Here is a 20,227-nt window from a genome sequence, read left to right on the forward strand (position 1 = left end):
GAAAAGATCTGTTAATAGTTACAAAGCCTTCTGAATACCAGAAGCACTGTGCTAGTGCTTTATAATATTAAATAACAGTTTTGAAACAAACTTGCGTATTTATTTCTGGCAATATTGTTTGTGCTACAGATTATTCTGTCTAGACCCCCAGTATGCAGTGAAGTTTAAGATCTTGAAAAAAATTCTTGAAACTTAGGTAATATGCCCAGCCCAGCAGCCTGGCCATTTTCTATGTTGTATCTCCCTGTAATGTTAAAAAGCTAAGTGTTTTAAATGATTAAGTTCAGAAATTTCATCTACCAGCAATACTTCATGGATCTTGAGTAGAGGTGATGGATAGAAAGTATACCCTCATTTTTCTCCCACTGCCGTCATATTCATACCATTTTCCTCACTGTGCTCAGTCCTTACAACAACTGTGTGAGAATCAAGTGGTCTGTCTTCTCTTTTAAGACATGCAAAGACCTGACGGTTTTTGCATACAGGCTGCATGCATAGTCAAAGGTCCTGAATCACTTCACATGTTCCTTACAGCAGGGACACTGGCTTTCTATCTGCTTCTGTGCAGGAGGATAACACAACAAATAATACACAGGTGTCCAGGCCCCACATCATGGTTGCCAGCTGAGTACTAAATTCTTTTTCTAGAGGATGTTTTCTACTATTGGAAAAAATAATCCAGCTGTGCTTCTTTCTTCACAGATGCTGGTCATCGGGAATCCTTTAGCTGCTTTTCTTTTCCCCCTTGTTGGCCAAATCCTTTCCATATGTTGTGGCCAATTACAGATGGTCATCCTGGCATTTCCTGATGGCAGGAGTGACTGCACCAACATGTACCATGTGTGCCGTGTTACTACAGCTCTGCGTGAAATAAAAACCAGGCTGCCCTAGGGCAATCTAATCATGCGGCAATAGGCCGGGGCAATGCTAAGCTGAAAGTTCGGGCTTGGCCTTGTTTTGATCTGTTTTGTTATAGTTTTATTTCCTCCTTACATTCTGTGTCCCATTCATACTAATCACAGTCAGTCCTGATTTTTTCTTTTTATTTCTGCATTTGTCATAAAATAAAGCAAATTATTCCCGTCTTCGGAAACGATCTAGACTAATTAGTCGTCTAACCCAATAATTAGTTTTTTGTTTCCCTGTCTGTTTTCATGCATTATTGTTAGTTTTTTCCCCTCTTTTTTTTTTTTACACCATTACAGATTAAAATGAGCCACATTTGCAGTTGATGGTATCTTTTTTTCGGGGGAAGAATGGAGAATTGCAATAGAAAGCTACTTCAAAAGCAGCAATAAACTCAAGGATAAATTAAGGAAATTGAATGAGCCACATTTGGAAGCAGCGTTGAGGCTAATATTCTGTCGCTTAAGGTTAAATTGCAACAGAGAAAGAGAGAGGGAGACATTCCAGTGAATCCAAAATTGGGGAGGCATTACTGCTCAAGTCGGTGCCAAAATTCTTTGCAGCTTGAAAGGGTTCTGCCTGGCTTGAGAATTTAATTATGCGTGCATCAAGTGGGTAAAGGTGCTAAACTGATTTCATTTCCTCTGCTCCCCCAGGCCTGACAGATGAAGAAATTGACCTGGCTTTCCAGCAGTCGGGCACAAGCACGGAGGAGCCACAGTCCCCGGCCCCTGCTACACAGCTGGTGCCAACTCAGCCCTCTCACCCTGTGGTGTATAGTAAGTAACACTTTGAAAAAATATCTGGTCCTGTAGCTTTCCGCAGTGATTTCTGCAGCAATTTCACAGAATTCTGTGCAAGATCCTAGATTTCAATTCAACTAATGCCATACTTTTTGTCAGAATCGGACACCAAATGTTACTTTGAATGCACTTCATAGTTGTTGATGCCTGTGACAAGATCATATTACGCAAGGAAAATGAGATACCAAAGATCAGCGTCTACAAACAAACATCATACATACTAGCTTATGACATCTCTTGACCTGAAGGTGCACAGTCAATACAAATTAGATTCTGACCCACTATAAGGACTTGAAAAAGCATTTAGTCAATGTAGGATTCGGTCTTCCCTTCTAAAACTTAAGGTCATGCTTCCCTTCATCAGTAGGGTTTTCTAATACTTAGATGATTAATATACGATAGAGCTGATAGATTCTTGGATAGAAGGTCCTGTAAAAGTGCAACACTATAAAAGTGCAACATTACTACTATCTTTAGTTACTGCAACAGTGGACTCTGTTCAGTAAACTGTTGGACATCATCTCAAAGTTTTTATTTTAGTTAGAGGACGTATTTTCTTAACTAGTCAGGAAACCAGTCAGTTCATAGAATCATAGAGTCGAGTTGGAAGGGACCTATAAGGATCATGGAGTCCAACTCCCTGATCCTCGCAAGACTACCTAAAACTAAACCATATGACAATGCACCCCAGTATGAATGAGTTTTAAGAGTGCTGTCAGGTTACAAATAATAATAAACAGTTATATGTATCCTTAATTTTAACAAGCTTGCTTTCTTCAATCTTAAATAATCTGAGGGGTGACAGCAGAAATTCTGTGTAGACTGTGTGGATGTGATTGTATGATTTTGTGTAGAAAATACACTCACAAAGAATTTTTAAAGTCTCAACATAATCTGTGTAGACTCTAAATTTACATATATATTTGCATTTTAAAACAAACCTCGCAAAAAAGTATCTAAGCTCCAAACAATAAAAACCAAAGTACACACCATTAAAAATCCATCAAAAGAAGCTGTTCAGCTACATGTGTGTCTGGCAGTTTGAAAATCACTTCACTTACCTGCCAAGTATTAAGAATAGGATTTTGATACTGCTCCTAAACAGCTCTAGGTCAGATACTGACCAATATAACAGTCCACTTAGGGCTGTATTTATTAGTTTATAGCATAGTTTTGCTATTGCTAGAGACAATACAAGACTTGCTTTCTGAGTTTTTAAATACTCTGGTTTGGCACAGTTTGGGAAGAACAACATTTGTGACGGAGTTGGGCTCAGAACTGGAACATTTCTGACTGCTGTATTGCGTGTGCTGGTGAACTCTAGGCCTGAATTATGCCTCCTGGGCTAATACCTGTCTGCTGTGGGTCACAGAAAATGCCAGAAAAGCAAAATCTGCTCTCTTGCTGAAGAAACAGTGCCAGATCTCTCTTAGTGCTATCCATTGCTCATTCAGCTCTTACCACAACCCAATATTGGAAGAGGTAATCTTCCCTTATTTTATAGTGTTCCACTAATATCAGTAGGGCAGGAAAGAAGTAAGCAATTCAAACTGGAAAACATTGTCATCGTTGTTAACCCTTGCAGCTTTATCCCTGTTTGGTTTTTTTTTCCTTTTACTATTTTGGCTTTCCTCAAAGCTCCAGCTCCCAATTTCTTCTTACTAGGTAAGAATCTTAGCTAGTATTTAAACGTCAAAATGTTCCCAGTAACAGCTCCAAAGAGAAGTCTGAAAGTATCATTCTGTAATGCTCAGAAACCAGAGGTGAGTAAAAATGCCACGAAAGTAAAGCTTTTGTAGGGGCTGTAATTGTAAACTGGTGTTCTAGCTTTGTGATCTGATTGGTGCTTTTTAAATAATTTGAAGCAAAAGCTTTTGCCTCTGAGCCAGTCCTTTTTAGCAACCCCTAAAATCAGGGAAATAGTGACAATAGATTCATCAGGTATTGTTCCTCCCCTCTCTTGTCGTTCTTTGCAGACCTTCTATTTAAGCTTAAATAGCTAAATATACACGGTATTTGTTTGACCAAAATACTTATTTTGATTAGGTGTCATCTGTGCCCCGTTCTAGTCCTTGACTGGTGTAGTACTGGTGGTGTTAATGATGGATCCATCTTTGTGTCCTCCTGTTACGTGCTTTCCATGGTGTCAGAACTGCAAAAAGAATATGTGAATTTCCCTAGAGCTGATGGATGAGACTGTGCAGTGGCTCAGTGCTCTTTCAAGGTGCCGTGTTGGCTGTAGGTTATTTCATCAATTGGATGCTAATCCTGTAATGAATATTTCTGAATTGGTCCAAATCTGCTTCAGGACAGTTGTTTCTGTGATAGTTTACTAAGTCAATTTATCTTTCACAGCTTTGTCAGGGGTTGTCATGTACAGAGAAAGATAGATACTGCTTTTTCTGTCTATCTGTTATGCTTATCTTCTTACAAAGTATTCATGACACTAGTGTTGGAATGCTTCAAGGTTTGAAGTTGAAAAGTATATCTAAAGGACTAAAGAGATAGTATAGTAGACTGCTGAATCTCTAAGTTGACTTGTTGATGGTGACAACTCATATTGGAAGAGCTTATATTGGAAAAAATTATGAGCCGTATTTGCTTTCACCAGAGAAGACATCTGAGTTTCTTGCGAAGCAGCATCTGATCTGCTGGAGTTTAGGTCTTGAAGACTGTGAACCACTTTGTCTTTGATATTTTTGGTTCTTTTTAAAGTTTTTTTGAGTAGATTTGACACCTGTACACAAAATCACAAAACCAGAGAGAAAAAATTACCCTCTAGAGAGCAAAAAGGAGGAACAGCTGAGGAGGGTTCTGTCCTGAAAAGTGGCAGTAGCTAGTGTCTTAAGAAACCTAATTTCTCTCTGTCCCCCCTCTCAGCAAGGGGTTGCTGCTTCATGTTTAAAAATTGCGTTAAAACTGTGGGTTACGAGTACAGAAGTTCAGAGTTTATGTAGCGGGAATGGAGCAAACAGCCGAGTTTGTGATCTCGCCACCAGCCCCAGTGTAAGATGCCCACTCTTGTGAGTCAAAGTAATAAATCCTATGCACACCTTTTGATTTTATTTGCTTGATCTCCTGCTGTTGTCAGTTCAGTCTGTTCTAATTTTTTAAGTTGCAGGAAATAATTCATAACACTTAAATACTTGGGTTTGTAAATTATTGCTTAATTTGTACATTATTTGTACATTATTACTTAATGTTCTAATGTTTTGTTGGAAATAGCTGTTACCTATGTAAGTACTTTCTTCTTCTTGAAGAGTTAATGAGAAAGAAGCATATTTGTAAGCCTTCAGAGTAGAATAGTTCTTGTATACTGAACTCGTGTGTTTCGTTTAAGAGAGACAATAACTTTTGGGAGGAAGAGACAAGAATTAAGTTAAGTTTCTAGACACTGTATTTTAGCTCAATACCATGCCTACTATTTCTCCTACTGTTCTGGAGGAGTAATTCCTTCCCTCCAGTTTGTACTTTTGCCAAGAGGTGTCAAAACTGCTTTAAAAAAAAAGCTTAAAAAAAACTTGAATTTGATTAATATAGAGAAACAAGACTTTGCCTGACTGATAATAAAACTGATAAATGACATTTGAATTACTTGTAGCAGTAATTTATTACATAAAATATCTTTTATTTGACATGCGATTAGTTGCTGGAAGCATCACTCAATCTGACTAGTTTAAACATGCTCTAAAATGAACCCCCAGTAAAAAACCAGGGCTGTCTGCTGTTGGCGTTATGAAATATACTAATCCAGCAGTGAGGACAAAAATCCGACTTTAAATATTTAAATGATTAATTGGGTTTATATTTTTTTTTTTGCTTTTCTAACCCCTATAATTACAAGCAAACTCAGGGGAGTTTCTGAGCAAGGTGTGCAAAGCTGCATGCTTATCATCCAGGTATTGTCTGTGTTCTTCCCCAGGGTATTTATGGTCTCCATTTATGGGGTTTTGTGCAGATTTTACACCTGCTTAAAAATCAGCTCCAGTTACTGGTTTTCTTGCCATTTGGATCTTCTTCTCCCATCCCTGTGTGTCTTCATTATGTGGGAGACTGTAGCATACAGACCGTTTTCTCTTACAATTAAAAATGGTAACTAGAATCCGAACTCTCTGTTGTTTTCCCCAACTCCTTTCCATGGGTTCACTGTTTGCTCTTGGAAAATCACCTCTTCCAGCCTCAGTTTCTGCAGTTTTAAACGTGGATACTAGTGAGGCTGACCTTACGTGGATGCACAAGGGCTAATTAACTGATGTCAGGAAAGTTAATTCTGAGATGAATGGGGATCTTAAAAACAGTGTTTACTCTGGAACTGCAATTTACAGTTGCTGCTGTGAAAATTAAATATACTTACAGAAAACACACATTTAGAGCTGGAGAAAATGTGTGTGTCCCTTCCATTTGCCTTTTGAGGGTCTCTTATGTAGAATGGTTTGTTACTTCCCAATGCCTAAACTGAAGAGTAACTGGGCTATTAGTGTCTTTTCACTTTCTTTGAATTTTATTCTAGTTTTACAAGTGGGGAAATTGAGGATATACAAAGAAGTCAGTGTGAGCACTGAGGTTACGACTGAGAAAATTCTAGCCTTCTCTCCAGCCCACATTTTAGATTAGAGTATTGCAGAGAAAAAGGAAGATTGAACGTGGATTTTAGGCAGGGCTGTGACATTCTTCATAACATTGTAAAGTTGATGTGGTCAATGCAGAGCCTTTACTGCGTCCCTCACTCACTCACTTTTCCTCTCCACCCCCCTCACTTTTTTTTGCCACAAGACAGAATTATTTCACACATCTCTAAAACGAGTAAAATGGCATTTCAGCTTCTTGTCTTTATAGACTCTCTGAACTTTAGGAAAGATCATTCTGGTCCCTTTTCATTAATAATGAAAACCAGGGGGCAATAAAATGTTCTTAGCTCAAGCATTACAGGAATGGAGGGAGAGAAGAGTGAGGTGAAGGGGCAAAGCGGACAGGGTCCTACAGGTGTCTCTCCTTTCTACGCGGAGGTCACCGCAGCTAGGAGGTAGTTACGGATAGCCAGTCAAGGACAGCCAGTCAAGGACTGCCATGGACAGGCCACAGTTGGACCCACAGACCCTCTGAGGTTAATTAACCCTTTACAATAGGCAGTTCAGCCTGGAACAAGTTGCATTGTCATAGAAGGATATTTGTAGTCAGAAGTTCAGGGCAGAGAACTGGACATTCAGGAGACTTCAGATACCAGAAATGACAGTGGGAGCAGAGTAAGGAGAGCAAAGTGGGATGGATGACTGGGGTTTGCAGCACGATTAGCCAGAGATCATTTTAAATCCTGACATGTACACAGCCAGTTACTGCTGCTTAGCTGACGTGTGTTAACTCATTAAGTTAAAAAGTTATGATAATTTGATCATGTGCCTAAGCTCCAAAACTGCAACTGCAGCAACCCAAAATGCTGCTGGTGACACTATTCACCAGTTCTGACAGAGCTGCTTTAATTTGTTCAGATTTCTAGCCAGTGGATAATTTGAGGATCTGTGTCCTAAAACATAGCAAGAAGCTCTGAGTGCCAGTATTTGAAAGTCAGTGCCAGTCTGTAGAGCCTGAGGGCTGGGATTAGGAGTAACTTTTGCAATGCAATGCCCTGTAGAAAATCTTGGCAACAGGAAAAATGGCAATAGGTGAGCAAAGCAGAGAGGAGACAAGCTTGCAGCCATTTCACCCAGTTAAGCCTCCCTTTGAAAGCCTAAATTGAAACTTTGGAGAACAGAATGCATTTCCGAGATGTTGTAGGTCACATGTAGATTTGGATCTGTCTGTTTGGAGACTATAGCGGCCTCCACCTCATCAGTTCTACCCACATCCTGCCACTGAACTTTAGGAAAGATCACTCTGCATCCTCTTTATTATTAAAGAAAACCGGGGGCAGTACAAGATTTGTTAAGGGAACTGCGAGGGAGGTGAAAGGATAAAGCCGGTGGAAAACTACAGGTATCTTCTGATTCTGCTTGAAGGAGCAGAGCATACCATATCTTTTGCTCTGTGGAGTCTCTAAGCTTCTGTGCAGAATTGTGTGTTAAATATCTCAAGCTTTTATCTACTTCTTTACCTCTCTCTGTAGATATTTAATTGCATATTTTCTTTCTGCTGTTTATGCGTGCTTTGGTCCCCATTCATAATTCAGGCTTGAAAGACACTGGATCCTTCCTTATTGAAATGGTCTGTAATTGCTGACACAGTGTTTGTAAACCCATTTATTGCCCTAATAGATTTCTCTTCTTTCTCAAAATACTTACTTCTTTCTTTTTTTCTGCACTCTTCTGGGTCTCTGTCCCTGTCCCTATTTTCAAAAATTATGATAGCGGAGAACAATTGGTATTCAAGTAATGAGTTAACCTTAGCTAGTACTAACACCACAGCCAGTTATCTGGGGAAAGTGCAGTAGGGTTCGCAGTGCCTTCTGCAAGGAAAGAGTGGGGCAAAACAGCCTGATGGAACTTTTTTAATTGCTGCTTTGATTTGTCTCCCTTTGACACTTTGTGCGAGGCCAGTGTCAATGCTGGAGGTCTGGACAGATGTTTCAATGTCCTAGGGCCAGAAGCCTGCACATTGTACATGAGGGACTACCAGCGTCTTAATGCCCTGGGCTCAGTAAATCTCTGCCTGCTAAGAAACAGCAGAACTGGCTTTATTCATTACTCTTTTCTCTGATAGAATGGGTGTATGAAAATATTGTCATCTGCAGTTCTGATTGTGATTATTTCTTGATTTTGGCCTTTAGGTCCACGTGGCTACAGATGGCGAGATTGTGGGGCATTGGTTGTCCTACTGGCAGGAATTGCCTTTGGATTCAAGGTAATATCTCCCTCAGTACTCTTACCCTGTACTCTGAGAGAACGATGTTATGCTGCTTGCGTCCAGAGGATCGTGTTGGTTCCAAGCTGGTGGAGCATCTGTTCTTACTGGCACTGCCATTGATACATGTGAGAAACGTAGACACTTAACATGAAAATGCAGGGTCAAAAACTGGCAATCAAACAAAACTAGCTTTTAGCAGTGGATCTCAAACTGCTAGAAACAAGGTCATTTTCATCATGTATATATATTTTGGAATTTCTGAAGTTGGGGAAACCGAGCACAGTTCAGTAAAGGGATTCTCTCAGCATTGGCTAGCAGATGGTACTGTCATAGCCCCAGTCTAATGATTTGTCCACTGGTGATCCTGCACCTTGGGTAGGAAAGAATCTTCTTTGATCAGAACATTGAAAAGAAAGTGCTAATTTCCAGGTCTGCCAAACATCCTCTAGTTCTACTCCAGTGTGCTTAGAACAAGGTAGACCAAGCGCGTGTCTGCTTGCGTATTGTAGAGACAGCAGCCCCTTCTTGTTTCTTGTGCAATGTTTCTCCAATTGAACATATTCTTTCACTCTAGATTTGCTTTCCAGCAATGTGGTGACATTAGATAACGTCTTTGGTAAACAATCATATTCTGTGGCTGCATAGAAAGACATAAGTGGTTCAGGTCAACACGGCAGAGTGTAAAGAGCTTTGGTCCAGTACAAGTTGTGTCTTATTTTTGAAAAAGGGACAGAGGTGAAGACTGAATGAGAGGTTGATGGTTTTCGTGGTTTTTTGTTCTTTAATTAACAATTACTGTCTTGTTTAGTAAAATCTATTTTACAAATAAAAGTGTTGGCCTTCTAGTTTAAAACTAGTTTTCTTATCCTGTCCTATCATTAATTTTCTGCGTCTCAGGCTAAGAAAGAGAGGCCAGATTAAGCAACATGTTCTATCTCTGCAAGTAAAGTTACATGGCTCAAGAGAATGGCTTTTTATTGAGATATGTTGTCCCTATGTTTTTATATTAAAATAGTGGTGACAACCTTACTGATCTTTTCATTCTTGCAAAGAATGGTGGAGCTGATAAGTGTCCAGAGAGATGTTAAGATAACAGCTGCTGGGCCTTGCAGACCTGCATATATTTCTGTTACTAAATGACACATATCTAACACATATTGATGATTTACATAAATTTTTTGGCATAATGTCACTGATGCTGTTAATGCATCCTACTGCTGTATTTTTTGTTTACAGATCTTGCTCTGCTGTCTGTCCAAACCTCATAATGCATATTCTGTGCCTAGCAGAGACCCATATTCTTTTATAGGAGTAGGACATCTTTGGAAACAGTTGATAAATTCCCTCTGCTCTTCATGAGATTCGGAGGGAGTTTGAAAATAGTGATTTTTATATGAAAGATAGGACACTAGGATACAACATAGTTGTCCATGTGTGTTCTGTGAAGATTAAGAGGGAACTGTTCATGAAAGTCATCAGAAGTCATTTGCTTTTCAGAATGTCTGAGTGTAAACATGTGCTTTGTGAGGGTAAGAGCTGTGTACAGCCACACTGAAATCTTAAACCAGTGCTATTAAGTGTAAAAGAAAGCTGTTCCACACATGTCAGTTTGGATAATCAGCTCTGTCTCAGAAACCATACTGTATGTATGCCCCTGCAGTGGGTGTACATGGATCAAAAGCCAGGATGAAAAAGAATTGATAGGCTTTATCGAAGCTATTTCCACATCCTAGACCATCCTTCTCGCATTTTTTTCACCTGCCATGTTGTGCTTGGATGTGCCCTTGTTAAAGTGCGTATTCAGCTCATAGGAGCAGTGCTGCAGAAGGATCCATGGTAGTCAGAGGAGAGTTGTGACCTATTGGATCCAGACCGTTCTCTGCAAGGGCAGAATGAGGTAGCTTTCATGGCTATGTACAGCGTCACTGAACTGCCTCCCATCCTGTACTAGCTTGGTTCTCACTTCCTTTAGCCCTGGTTCCTTCATTCTCACCTACTGTTGTTAGATCTGCTCCTTTTCCTTTCTCTTCCCTGTGCTCCAGATCTCTGCTTTTCCCTCTGTGACTCATAACCCTTCCCCTGCCAAGGTTCAAAAGATTTTATAATACCTGTCATTCCCTGGCTTGTGCTTCCTCTGGCCTTTCCTGGGCTTTTCTGTTCTTCCCGCTTCCGAATTGCTTGCCTTGTAGATGTAGCTCAGATGCTGCGACACATCAGTGTGTTCACATTCGAGAGCATAAGATCTAAAATTGTATTCTATGTGATGGATGTTTCTCTGGACTGAGAGCTGTCCCACGAAACCTTATATGGAGTTAGGAACTGGTTTTTAGCACCCCCAAAAATGTAACACAGAACTCGTATCTTCTCTTCTGCAACTTCTTTTAAAACCTACTATAGAGGGAATTTCTTTTCTCAGCCAGGTGTGTGGATAAATGATCACTGTCTCTGTGATAAAAGCTGAGGTGGTGGGCTTTGAGGATGTTTCAGGTAGATTAGAAAGACCGCTTTGCATATCCCTATTTCCTAAAAAAGTTTCTGTACTCCATGCAGAAATATCTGCTTCCTCTCATCATGGGACAAAAAGAAGACAGGAAACAACTTCAGAGGATTGAGTCAAACATTTCTGAGATGAGTGGCAGTGTGACACAGACAGGTAAAGATTAATGACTCCATCAATTCACCCCTCAAAGCCTTTCTCCCTGTATCCTCCATTCTGCCAAGACCCCCACCCTTTTCTTTCCCTCCATCTCCACTTTATGTGGTGACTTCATTTATCTGCTCTGAGAATCTGTTCACATTTGCAAATGAAGCCGCCGTCATTTCGGTTTAATTTGAAATTGCTTGTTTACTGTCGGCGCGGCCTCAATTAATTATGTTTTTACGGAAAGGCTCCCAACCTCAGAATATTAATAAGGGGAATAAAATGACAGCCTTTCGGAGGGCTGTAAAGTTCATTTTTAATTTCTGCTTCTCTGATGTTTTCAGGGGCTTTTTTTTGGTGTTTTACCCCCACCTTCCATCTGAAAATCCAAGGAAGGGTCAGGAGAGTCTGTAATTACTGTGCCTCCCTGACCTTAGCCACCTTCTCTGTTATTGACTCTATAGGCTGTCTATTCATTACCCAATGCCCTAATGATGGTCTGGATTAGCTGTTACCTGTCACACCAATAGAGTTTTTAATTTTATTTTATTTTATCAGCTTGTTTACTGCCTGGAAGTATTGAAGTAGAAAAAGTTCTCCTGCAACTGGAGTTGAGTCCAGCAGAAGTTCTTCAGTGTTTGCTGGGGTGTAGGAGGGGAATACAGGGTGTTCTCTTGAAAAAAAAGGGGAAAAGCGCAAAGTTAGTGGGATGGAAAAAAATATGGTTTTCAGCAGTAAGTTTGTCAAAGATGTTGAGGTTGAAGGAGTTGATGGGTGGGAGGATGCCAATTACACTTTTTAGTGGAGGGTGAGAAGAAAAGCATCTTTCATTTCTCATGGTACCCTAAGGTCAGTCCTGATACCAGCCTCTTCCCAGATTGGAGCTAGCCCCAGTGTTTGCCTGTGTGAGGCCCAAGATAGATAAATGATACAAACATTGTATAAGTTCAGGGAGATGTACAAATCATAAACCAATATAATTAGAAGGGAGAGGTTTTGGACGGATATACTGTGGGCTATAGACATCTATACAATGGAAAGATAAACTAGAAATACTGGAGGTTAGATGCAGTGCAGGTAGATTACCCATAGTGCAGATAAATCATATGGATTAAAGCGAGCAGGCGGGCATAGATAAATTAAATATAGTAGGAATAGAGGCATCTTTGTAGCTAGACAGCAGGAAGGACGTGTGTGAGTGCGTATCTGTGCATATATCTCAGTTTAACACTCTCCTGCTTTTTCCCTCACAGTGACTCAGTTACAGACGACTTTAGCTGCTGTCCAGGAACTGCTAATCCAACAACAACAGAAAATCCAGGAGCTCACCCAAGAACTGGCTGCTTCTAAGGTATCCACTTCAAACTCTTCGCCTTTAGAACATCACCATCTTCTCATGGCTTCTTTTGCCGGCACGTGGAAAGCACCTTTTGAGGTTCACAATCCAGCCTTCAGCTCTGTCATATCCCCAGCCAGTTTCTCTGTATCTGACTTCTCCATAGGCAGTCTGTTTAAAGCACTGGATATTAATTGGGTACTTAGTGAAATATATCTAACTTCTGAGAGGGCTTTGCTCTATAGCTTTGTACGTAGCCTGTGTGTCTGAGGCCTCAGACCTGTTCTCAGCTCTGTATCTTCTGCATTGCATTTGAGATTAAATAATGGTGCTGTTAGTCCGCTGAGCAAAACAGGTAAAGGCTAGTTGTGCAGAGGTTTTATTTGTGTTTAATATGTACTTTACATGTTTATATTTCTTCTGTACCCTTGTACATTGTCAAAACAATGACTTAATCCTGTTCAGCCAAGCACACACTTGAAGTACTGTATTTTAAAGTCACTTGTGCAGATCCAGGCCAGGTAACGGCCAAACATTCTTACTGTTTGGTTTCTTGTTTCGATGATTTTGGTCATCTCAGTGTTACAGGTGGCCCCATCACAACCACATTAGTGATGTACAGTGGTCCATTCCTCTTGACTCCTGACTTGACCCTGGCAATAAAACCATCAGTTCTGACTAGTTTGTGTTGTTACATGTGTAACTACAAGTAACTACTTTTAACCAAAATTGATTTTCTTTCGGCAATGAGAATTAGTGCTTTTCATCTCCAGAGTACTTTGCAGCCATTGGCCTAAGCATTCTATCAGCCAGTAAGTGTGAGGTGAGGTGGATTTGAACCAGTCACACAGAGATGAAGTCTTTCTTTCACTCACTAACTTGTGATTATTCAGGGCCCAGTCATCTTGCAGTATTCTCTGTACAGGGAGAGATTTTTCTTTTTGCTGTGAAGTCCCTTAGACAATGCTTACAATCTTTTCCCTCTACCATGAACAGTTGTCTTCTCCCCTTACCTATACTTTAATCTCGTACAAACTCTTTGATGGTGTGTAACTAGTGGGCCACAGCTGACTGTGTGGTGTGCACAGTGTACAGTAGGAATCCCTCAGTGGCACAGCTGTAAACCCAACCATGAAAGCCAGTTTATGGTCACAACACTCTACTTCAATTTTCCTTGGGAACTGTGGCCTGACAGTGGCCTGGAGCCAGTCCGGAAATTGGAAAACTGTTTTCAGGTCTTAAGTGTTAAGATTAAGACCACATGTTGAGCTTTAAGAAGGGAAAAGGGCATAACAGTCTTGGTGGTTTAGAGAGTCTTGAAGAAGTTTTTCCTCCCCCCTCTCTACCCCCTGCACTGAAATGGTAGCACACATTGTTATGATATCTAAACCTCATGTGTACAAAGAAAAACTTGGGCAACCCCACAAACCAAAGAATAAAAGCTGTGTTTTCTCAGCTGTAATGTAAGTTTTTATATCTGCTTTTCAAACTCCTACTGGCATGCTGTAAAAAATTAAAAAGAGGGACTTTAAGTAATTAAAAAACGTACATAAAAATTCAAGGCTTGAATTTTCTACAACTGTTTTTTAAAGAGACTGGCTAAAAAGCCCCAGATGTCAGATTTTATTTCTAAATCCTAGGCATCTGGCACCATATGTGTTTTGGAAATTTGAGTCCTTTGCAGGCCAGTGAGTGGAAATCACTCCCTTGTTAATGTGCTGCTGTAGCTTTCAAGGTCTTGGAAAGCCAGAACAGTGGCTCCTGGATTCTTGCTGTCTGAGGGCTGGGAGTGTGAATCCCAAGGGAACGCATCTGTGTATATCACAGCTACTACAGCCTGAGCCTCTCCCAGCTCACTGGGTTCACAGCCCAGAAGTCACTGTGAGGAGTGCTGGCTGTGAAGGTGTTCAGGGTTACTCAGCACTAGCTGAAGTCTGTTTAAAGAATAAGTAGGAACAACCAGTGCTGGCTACATCTAGTACGGACTGCTGAGGAGTTTTATGTTATTCCTGGCTTCCTTTGTCAGGGGATTTATTAAGAGTATCTCTGGAGCAATGCTCACAAATGGGTTCATTCCTAATGGTTTTTAGCAGAAATTACTATGGGAAGTTCTAGACATGAGTGTTCTTTGGTTCCGTACTCAGCCCATGGCTACAGGAGTTGCTAGAGTGATAGGATGGGGTAACCATAGGCCGTGGTCTGTCTTTCAGAATGTTCCTCCCATTTCTCTAGTTCCCAAAAGGGTTATAAGAAAGATTGCCAAAAGTATTATCTGCAGCATGTTCTCCTCACTTGTTACCTTACTCTAATTTCTCCCTGATATCCCATAGCAATTCAGATGCAGTGCTGACAGAAGCTGTACCAGGCTTCCATGAGTTCCTTATCATCTTTTCCCATCAAATTGCATTCATTGCCTTGGAATATCCAGGACAGTGCCTAGTCCAGCTACTTTCTGGAGATACAATCTGGTAGCTCAAGCATAGCTCTCATTCTTCAGATCTAGTAGGGAGAATTTTTTCAACTTTCAAGCATCAATTTACCAGCCCAACTCTAAACACCACAGAGTGCAGATAACTGATTCTTTATTCCATGATTTAGGAGAAATGAACAAGTGGTTTTAAAATAGTTGTTAATATATAATATTTGAATCTGTTGCCTCAGCTAACTGCAGTCACAGGAAAGACTAAAGGACCTGATTCAGTGCAATTCCTGCTGCCTTTCAGGATCCTAGTTCTAGTTCTTCTTCTCTAGAAATCATTCATTAGGTCAGTGTCAAATGATTTACCTCTTTGTGCATTATTCTCTGTCCGATACGTTGGTGGAAAATGTCCTATGTATACCTAGCTTTGTCTGAATTCTCACAAGTGCTAGTCTCCTTCTTATCGAAAAAGAAAGGTCCTTTTGAGATGCTTGAGCAATGGTTGCACATGGTATGTTGGAGACAAGATTAATTAGTCCCGCAAACAGAAAGCAAATATTTGAATAGTCTTAGTACCTTGAGATAATTATTGTTTCTGATCATTGTGGGATCCGTTCAGGTCCTTCTTTATTGTGGAAGTTGTTTTGCTCAGATCTGAGAGATTTTAAATGGTAGAGCTTATGTATGTTATACTGAGGACTCAAGATTCCCAGATGGGAGGAGAGGAGGATAACGTAGAAAAAAGTGACATTTGTGAACTATCTCCCAGTTCATACTTTGATCTTTATGTCTTCTTTTTCCTCTTCTAGGCCACAACTTCCACCAACTGGATTCTGGAGTCACAGAACATTAATGAATTGAAATCTGAGATCTACTCGTTAAAAGGACTTCTCCTGAACCGGTATGGATGGAATATGTGAGCAGATTGTTGTGTGGGAAAGGGTTGCTTTCTGGGATTCTCTCAGTCATCGAGAGGAAAGGCATTTCCAACAGGAACTAGCTCTGTATCCTGTTATTGCTATTTTAATAATACCACTTTGCATTCCACTATCACTTTCTATTTGCAGGTCTCAAAATGCTTTTCAAACTTGCCTTAAATCACAGAGCACTTTGGGTAAGAGGAATTCTCTGCCATTCACCACAGTCATGTTGCCTCTCACCTAGTTCAAGGTATTGACTGCATCTGCACCTGCATTGAGTTACAGAGAGTCTCTTCTGGATACGGTTCAGCTGATGTGTTCATGGTTAGGGCATAACCAGGATGAAAAGAATCGCAGTCAGCAGAGCCTGTTTCTCTCGATTAGCTAGCTCAGGTACAGACATCTTATAATGTAGCAGGTGTCTGAAATGGGGGGATATAAATCCCGCCTGTGGGGCAGTCATAAGAACAGGGATCCGATCTCAGTTCTTGAGGATTTTTTTTCCAAGTACAGTACTGAAGAGCTTATCTAGGTTTTCAGCTATTGATCCTTTCACTCTGATACGAATCCCTTGCCTCCTTCTACATGTAACTAAGTCTTCTCAAGTCATCTGTCTCCTAAGAGATGGACTTCAGAGATCAGTCTAAGATTGGACTAGACATGTTCTGGATCTCAGCAAGTGGGCTTTTCAGAAGTCTGAAAAGTGTATTGTCTTTAATATTCTTTTAAATTCTCGCTACACCTCCCATTCCTCCCGGGAGTCACAGTAGAAGGCTTTGTAGGATTGAGGACACATATCAAGTTACAGTCTGTTAAGTTGGGTTGTAGTAGCATCACTGCTCAGTAGACAGTATTACTTAATGACAACTCTTCAGCAATAGGAAAGCTGTGGCTGGGGGTAAGTGCTTTTTGGAAAAAAGAAAACTTTTTTGGGGGTTGTTTTTTAACAAAAAGGCAAATGTTTCTGCAGTGAGGAGGCAGCAGCAACACTGGAGCCAAGAAACTCCAGATTTAATTTGTTGATTGCATTTATGATACTAGTTGAATAATGCAGACATTAGCTTATTGCAGTCACAGGAGACGGAGGTTAGATCAGCAGAGTTCTTCAGTGGCTGGTGGTGGCAGCAGGAAGAGGGAGGTGAGAGCAACTACTGTTCATAGTTCAGTTTAAGAAAATGTGGTGTGTTTGAGCACTCACTGTAGGAGAGCCGCCATTTGCCGCTCTGGTCTTGTCCGTGGCACTAGCCAGCTCACCTGAGGGGCATGAGGACGCCCTGCCACAGAGCATCCTTTTCAGAGCTTGATCTGGTACCTTTTCATACTCCCACTTTTCACATACACAAGCAAGGATGGATGGGGACCGCTAGATCAGATATGCATTTTTCCTTTGTTCTTCATGATGGATGACTTTCTGAGGGCACCAGTACTCCCCACTGCACTTATGTTTGTCCTGTTTGGTACTTGGATTCTCCTTTTAGGGCTGTGCATTAGCCTGCCGTTATTAAATCTTTAAAGCCCACCTGAAAAGGACTCGAGGACAGAGCAGCCAGCTTTCTCAGCTGGTGCAATTCTAGTATGACTAAGTCAGAGAAGCTGAACCAGTTTGCAGCAGCCAGGACCTGGCCCAAACATGTAAAGTGCATGCTGGGACTAGGACATAGGCTCTGGATTATAATGAGCCAGAATGCAATAGCTGTGTATCACAGTGGAGGCGAGAGCCAGGTGGTGAAATTCCTTGGCTCAGGCACAAGGACCTGGTGTGTCTGACTTCTTGCTCCAGTGGGAATTTTCTTTATGAATTAATTAGTAATTGTATTATAAAGGGACACCCATGTCTTTCCACAGGCAGCATTCCTGAGTGCTAGCTTGCTCTGTGAAATTGGCCAAACCAGATCATTTTAGTAGTTCAGATTGCCCAGCTGTGATATTTTCCTTGTGTGCAGGCTTGATTACTGATGCTTGTAAAGCACTTTGAGATTCTGTCTGAAGAAGTGAAGTGGCTTTGGTTTTGTTCATTTATGGCAAAGGAAACTTGCAGCTTCAGTCCTGCTTTACATGACTTCCCCAGTGCAAATACCATTCTCTCTAATGATAACACCTCGGTGTTTTTAATAAAAGCCCCTTTCTCTCCTTTTCTTCCCCTCTTTCCCTCCCCCAAGGAGGCAGTTTCCTCCCTCCCCTTCGGCTCCTAAGATCCCGTCATGGCAGATCCCGGTGAAGCCAAGTTCACCCTCCAACCCTGTTGTTGCCAACCATAATAGCAGCAGTGACATCTCACCCGTCAGCAACGAGTCTACCACCTCATCACCAGTCAAGGAGAACCACAGCCCTGAGGGTTCGAAGGTCAGCTGCCATCTGCTGAACACAGAGGAAGGCAACAAGGCAGTGATTGACGTCAAGAGCCAAGTGCGGATGGAGGTGCAAGGTGAGGAGGAGAAAAGGGAAACCAAAAGGAATGAAGAGGAGGAAGAGGACGATGAGGATGATGATGTTAGCCATGTGGATGAGGAGGAATGTCTGGGTGTCCAGACTGAGGACCGACGAGGAGGGGATGGCCAGATTAATGAGCAAGTGGAAAAGCTACGAAGACCTGAGGGGGCCAGCAACGAGAATGAGATTGACTAAAGCGCCCTGGCTGCTGCTGCAGTACATCTTCCCTAGCCTCCTGCACTGTCCCCGGTGCCTCTCCCATTTTGTGGAGAGAAGTGCCACTGTCCCCTCCAGTGATTCTCCCATGATTGACCTTGAGCGGGGTCATGACTGCCCAGTGAACAAGGTGGGCCCTGTTTCATCACAGGGCTTTGCAGTGTTGCAGTGGCTTCTTCTCCCCTCCCAGACCCACATTCTCCCCATGAGCTGGGGTCACTGCCTAGGCTGGAAGACCAATCGCCTTACCATGCACCACAGCTACAGAATAAGTCCTCTTACAAAAACACCATCTCTCCTGAAACAGTCAGCCTCTTTGCTGCATCCTTGGGTCCTTCTGTCCAATTTCAGAAACCAATCTGTCCTGAGCAATTTGATTTCACAAGCCTTTAATCCCCACATAAGGCCCAAACCAGTTCTCTGTCTCCCAAAACAGCCCTCTCTTTTATTTTTCAAACTACTTGATATTCTGTTGCCAAAAAAAGAACATTTTAACACTGAATTCCTCACCAGATCTTAGTCTTGGCTCTTCCAAGGCCTACGTTAAGCCTCAAATTCCTGAAACTACCTAGCATCTAAAAACACTAAATTTTTGTGGGGTCCAAAGAACACTATTTCCACCCCACAAGCTTACACTCATCAAAGTGGCCTACTGCTAGGGACCAAGTCCAGGTTTCATGGCCACAGTAAAATCCATGAGAACAGGTTGCTTTGTTACTGATTGCTCCCCAGTAAAAGAAGGCTTTAAAAGAAGTTGACCCCACTCATCCCAATTGTTACCCTTCCTCCTCCAAAGACAAGGAGCTCACATCAGTTTTTGACATCTTACATTTTATTTATAGCTGCCCTGAATGAATGAATGTATGAGGTGGTATCAGACGCTGAAATAGTTGGTTAATTCTGAATCTTTGCAGTGGTTCTCGGCCTGTTTTTCTCCCTACATGAGGAGAAAATCCATCTTAAGTTATCAGTTGAGACCTGCACCTACCCAGTGACAGGCACCTGCTTCAGCCAAGCAGTCTTTGCGGAAGAGAGAACAGTTCCAGCTCTGAGGTACACCACTGGCCCTTCTTGCCCAGTCCAGCCTTTTTTTTGCCCCACTGGGCCTATGCACAAATTAAAACAGTGAATTTTGAAACCTCTCATTTGCAGCATTGTGTTCTCAGCTGGTAAAATGGTGGTGTCCAGTTATATTATTCACTGCATCAGATCCTCTTAGCAGAGCAATTCTTATAACAACTGAGTCTCACTGTCCTCACCAAGCAAGTGTGCTCGTCTGTGTGGTCATGTATAGATTTCAAATATAAAATACGATTGTATATAATTGTAATAAATATGAGTTACCACTATTTAACACCAGGCTGTTACTGGATTACTGTGGCTGTTATTTTGGGGAGAAATGTGCATGCAGGGTGGTAAAGGGAGGGAAAAGGGACTATTAAAGAAATTCAGTCCGTATAAAATGTTTTCTGAATGACATTTATGGTTGATTTTCTAACTGCTCCAATACTAGGTTATATCAGCAGGAGGCAGTGTAGAGAATGGTGTAAGCGCAATATAAGGTACACTATAAATAGCTCCAACAACACTGTGATGCTAAGTTGCCTCTGATGTCGCAGAGGGTGAGATGGATGTATCATCCGGTGAGTAAAACACAGCCATTCCGGTGCCTTTCCTCCCAGCAGGAGGCTCTCCAGGGTGCAGAATGCAGCATCCCGC

At 41.5% G+C, this 20,227-nt stretch overlaps 1 protein-coding gene across 1 annotated transcript in view; it reads left to right on the plus strand.

Annotated features, from left to right (window-relative positions):
- Window positions 1-19,862, plus strand: part of PEX14 (peroxisomal biogenesis factor 14) — an 80,498-nt gene extending 60,636 nt beyond the window's left edge. Inside the window, exons 4-9 of the mRNA XM_074560701.1 lie at window positions 1,563-1,685; window positions 8,470-8,543; window positions 11,097-11,199; window positions 12,441-12,538; window positions 15,752-15,843; window positions 18,022-19,862. Of these exons, the coding sequence (XP_074416802.1) occupies window positions 1,563-1,685; window positions 8,470-8,543; window positions 11,097-11,199; window positions 12,441-12,538; window positions 15,752-15,843; window positions 18,022-18,487 (956 nt within the window). The 3' untranslated portion in view covers window positions 18,488-19,862. The remainder of the gene's footprint in view (window positions 1-1,562; window positions 1,686-8,469; window positions 8,544-11,096; window positions 11,200-12,440; window positions 12,539-15,751; window positions 15,844-18,021) is intronic.
- The last annotated feature ends 365 nt before the right edge of the window (window positions 19,863-20,227 follow it).

This window comes from Larus michahellis, chromosome 16 (genome assembly GCF_964199755.1).
Source record: "Larus michahellis chromosome 16, bLarMic1.1, whole genome shotgun sequence".
In the NCBI taxonomy this organism is placed as follows: Eukaryota; Metazoa; Chordata; class Aves; order Charadriiformes; family Laridae; genus Larus; species Larus michahellis.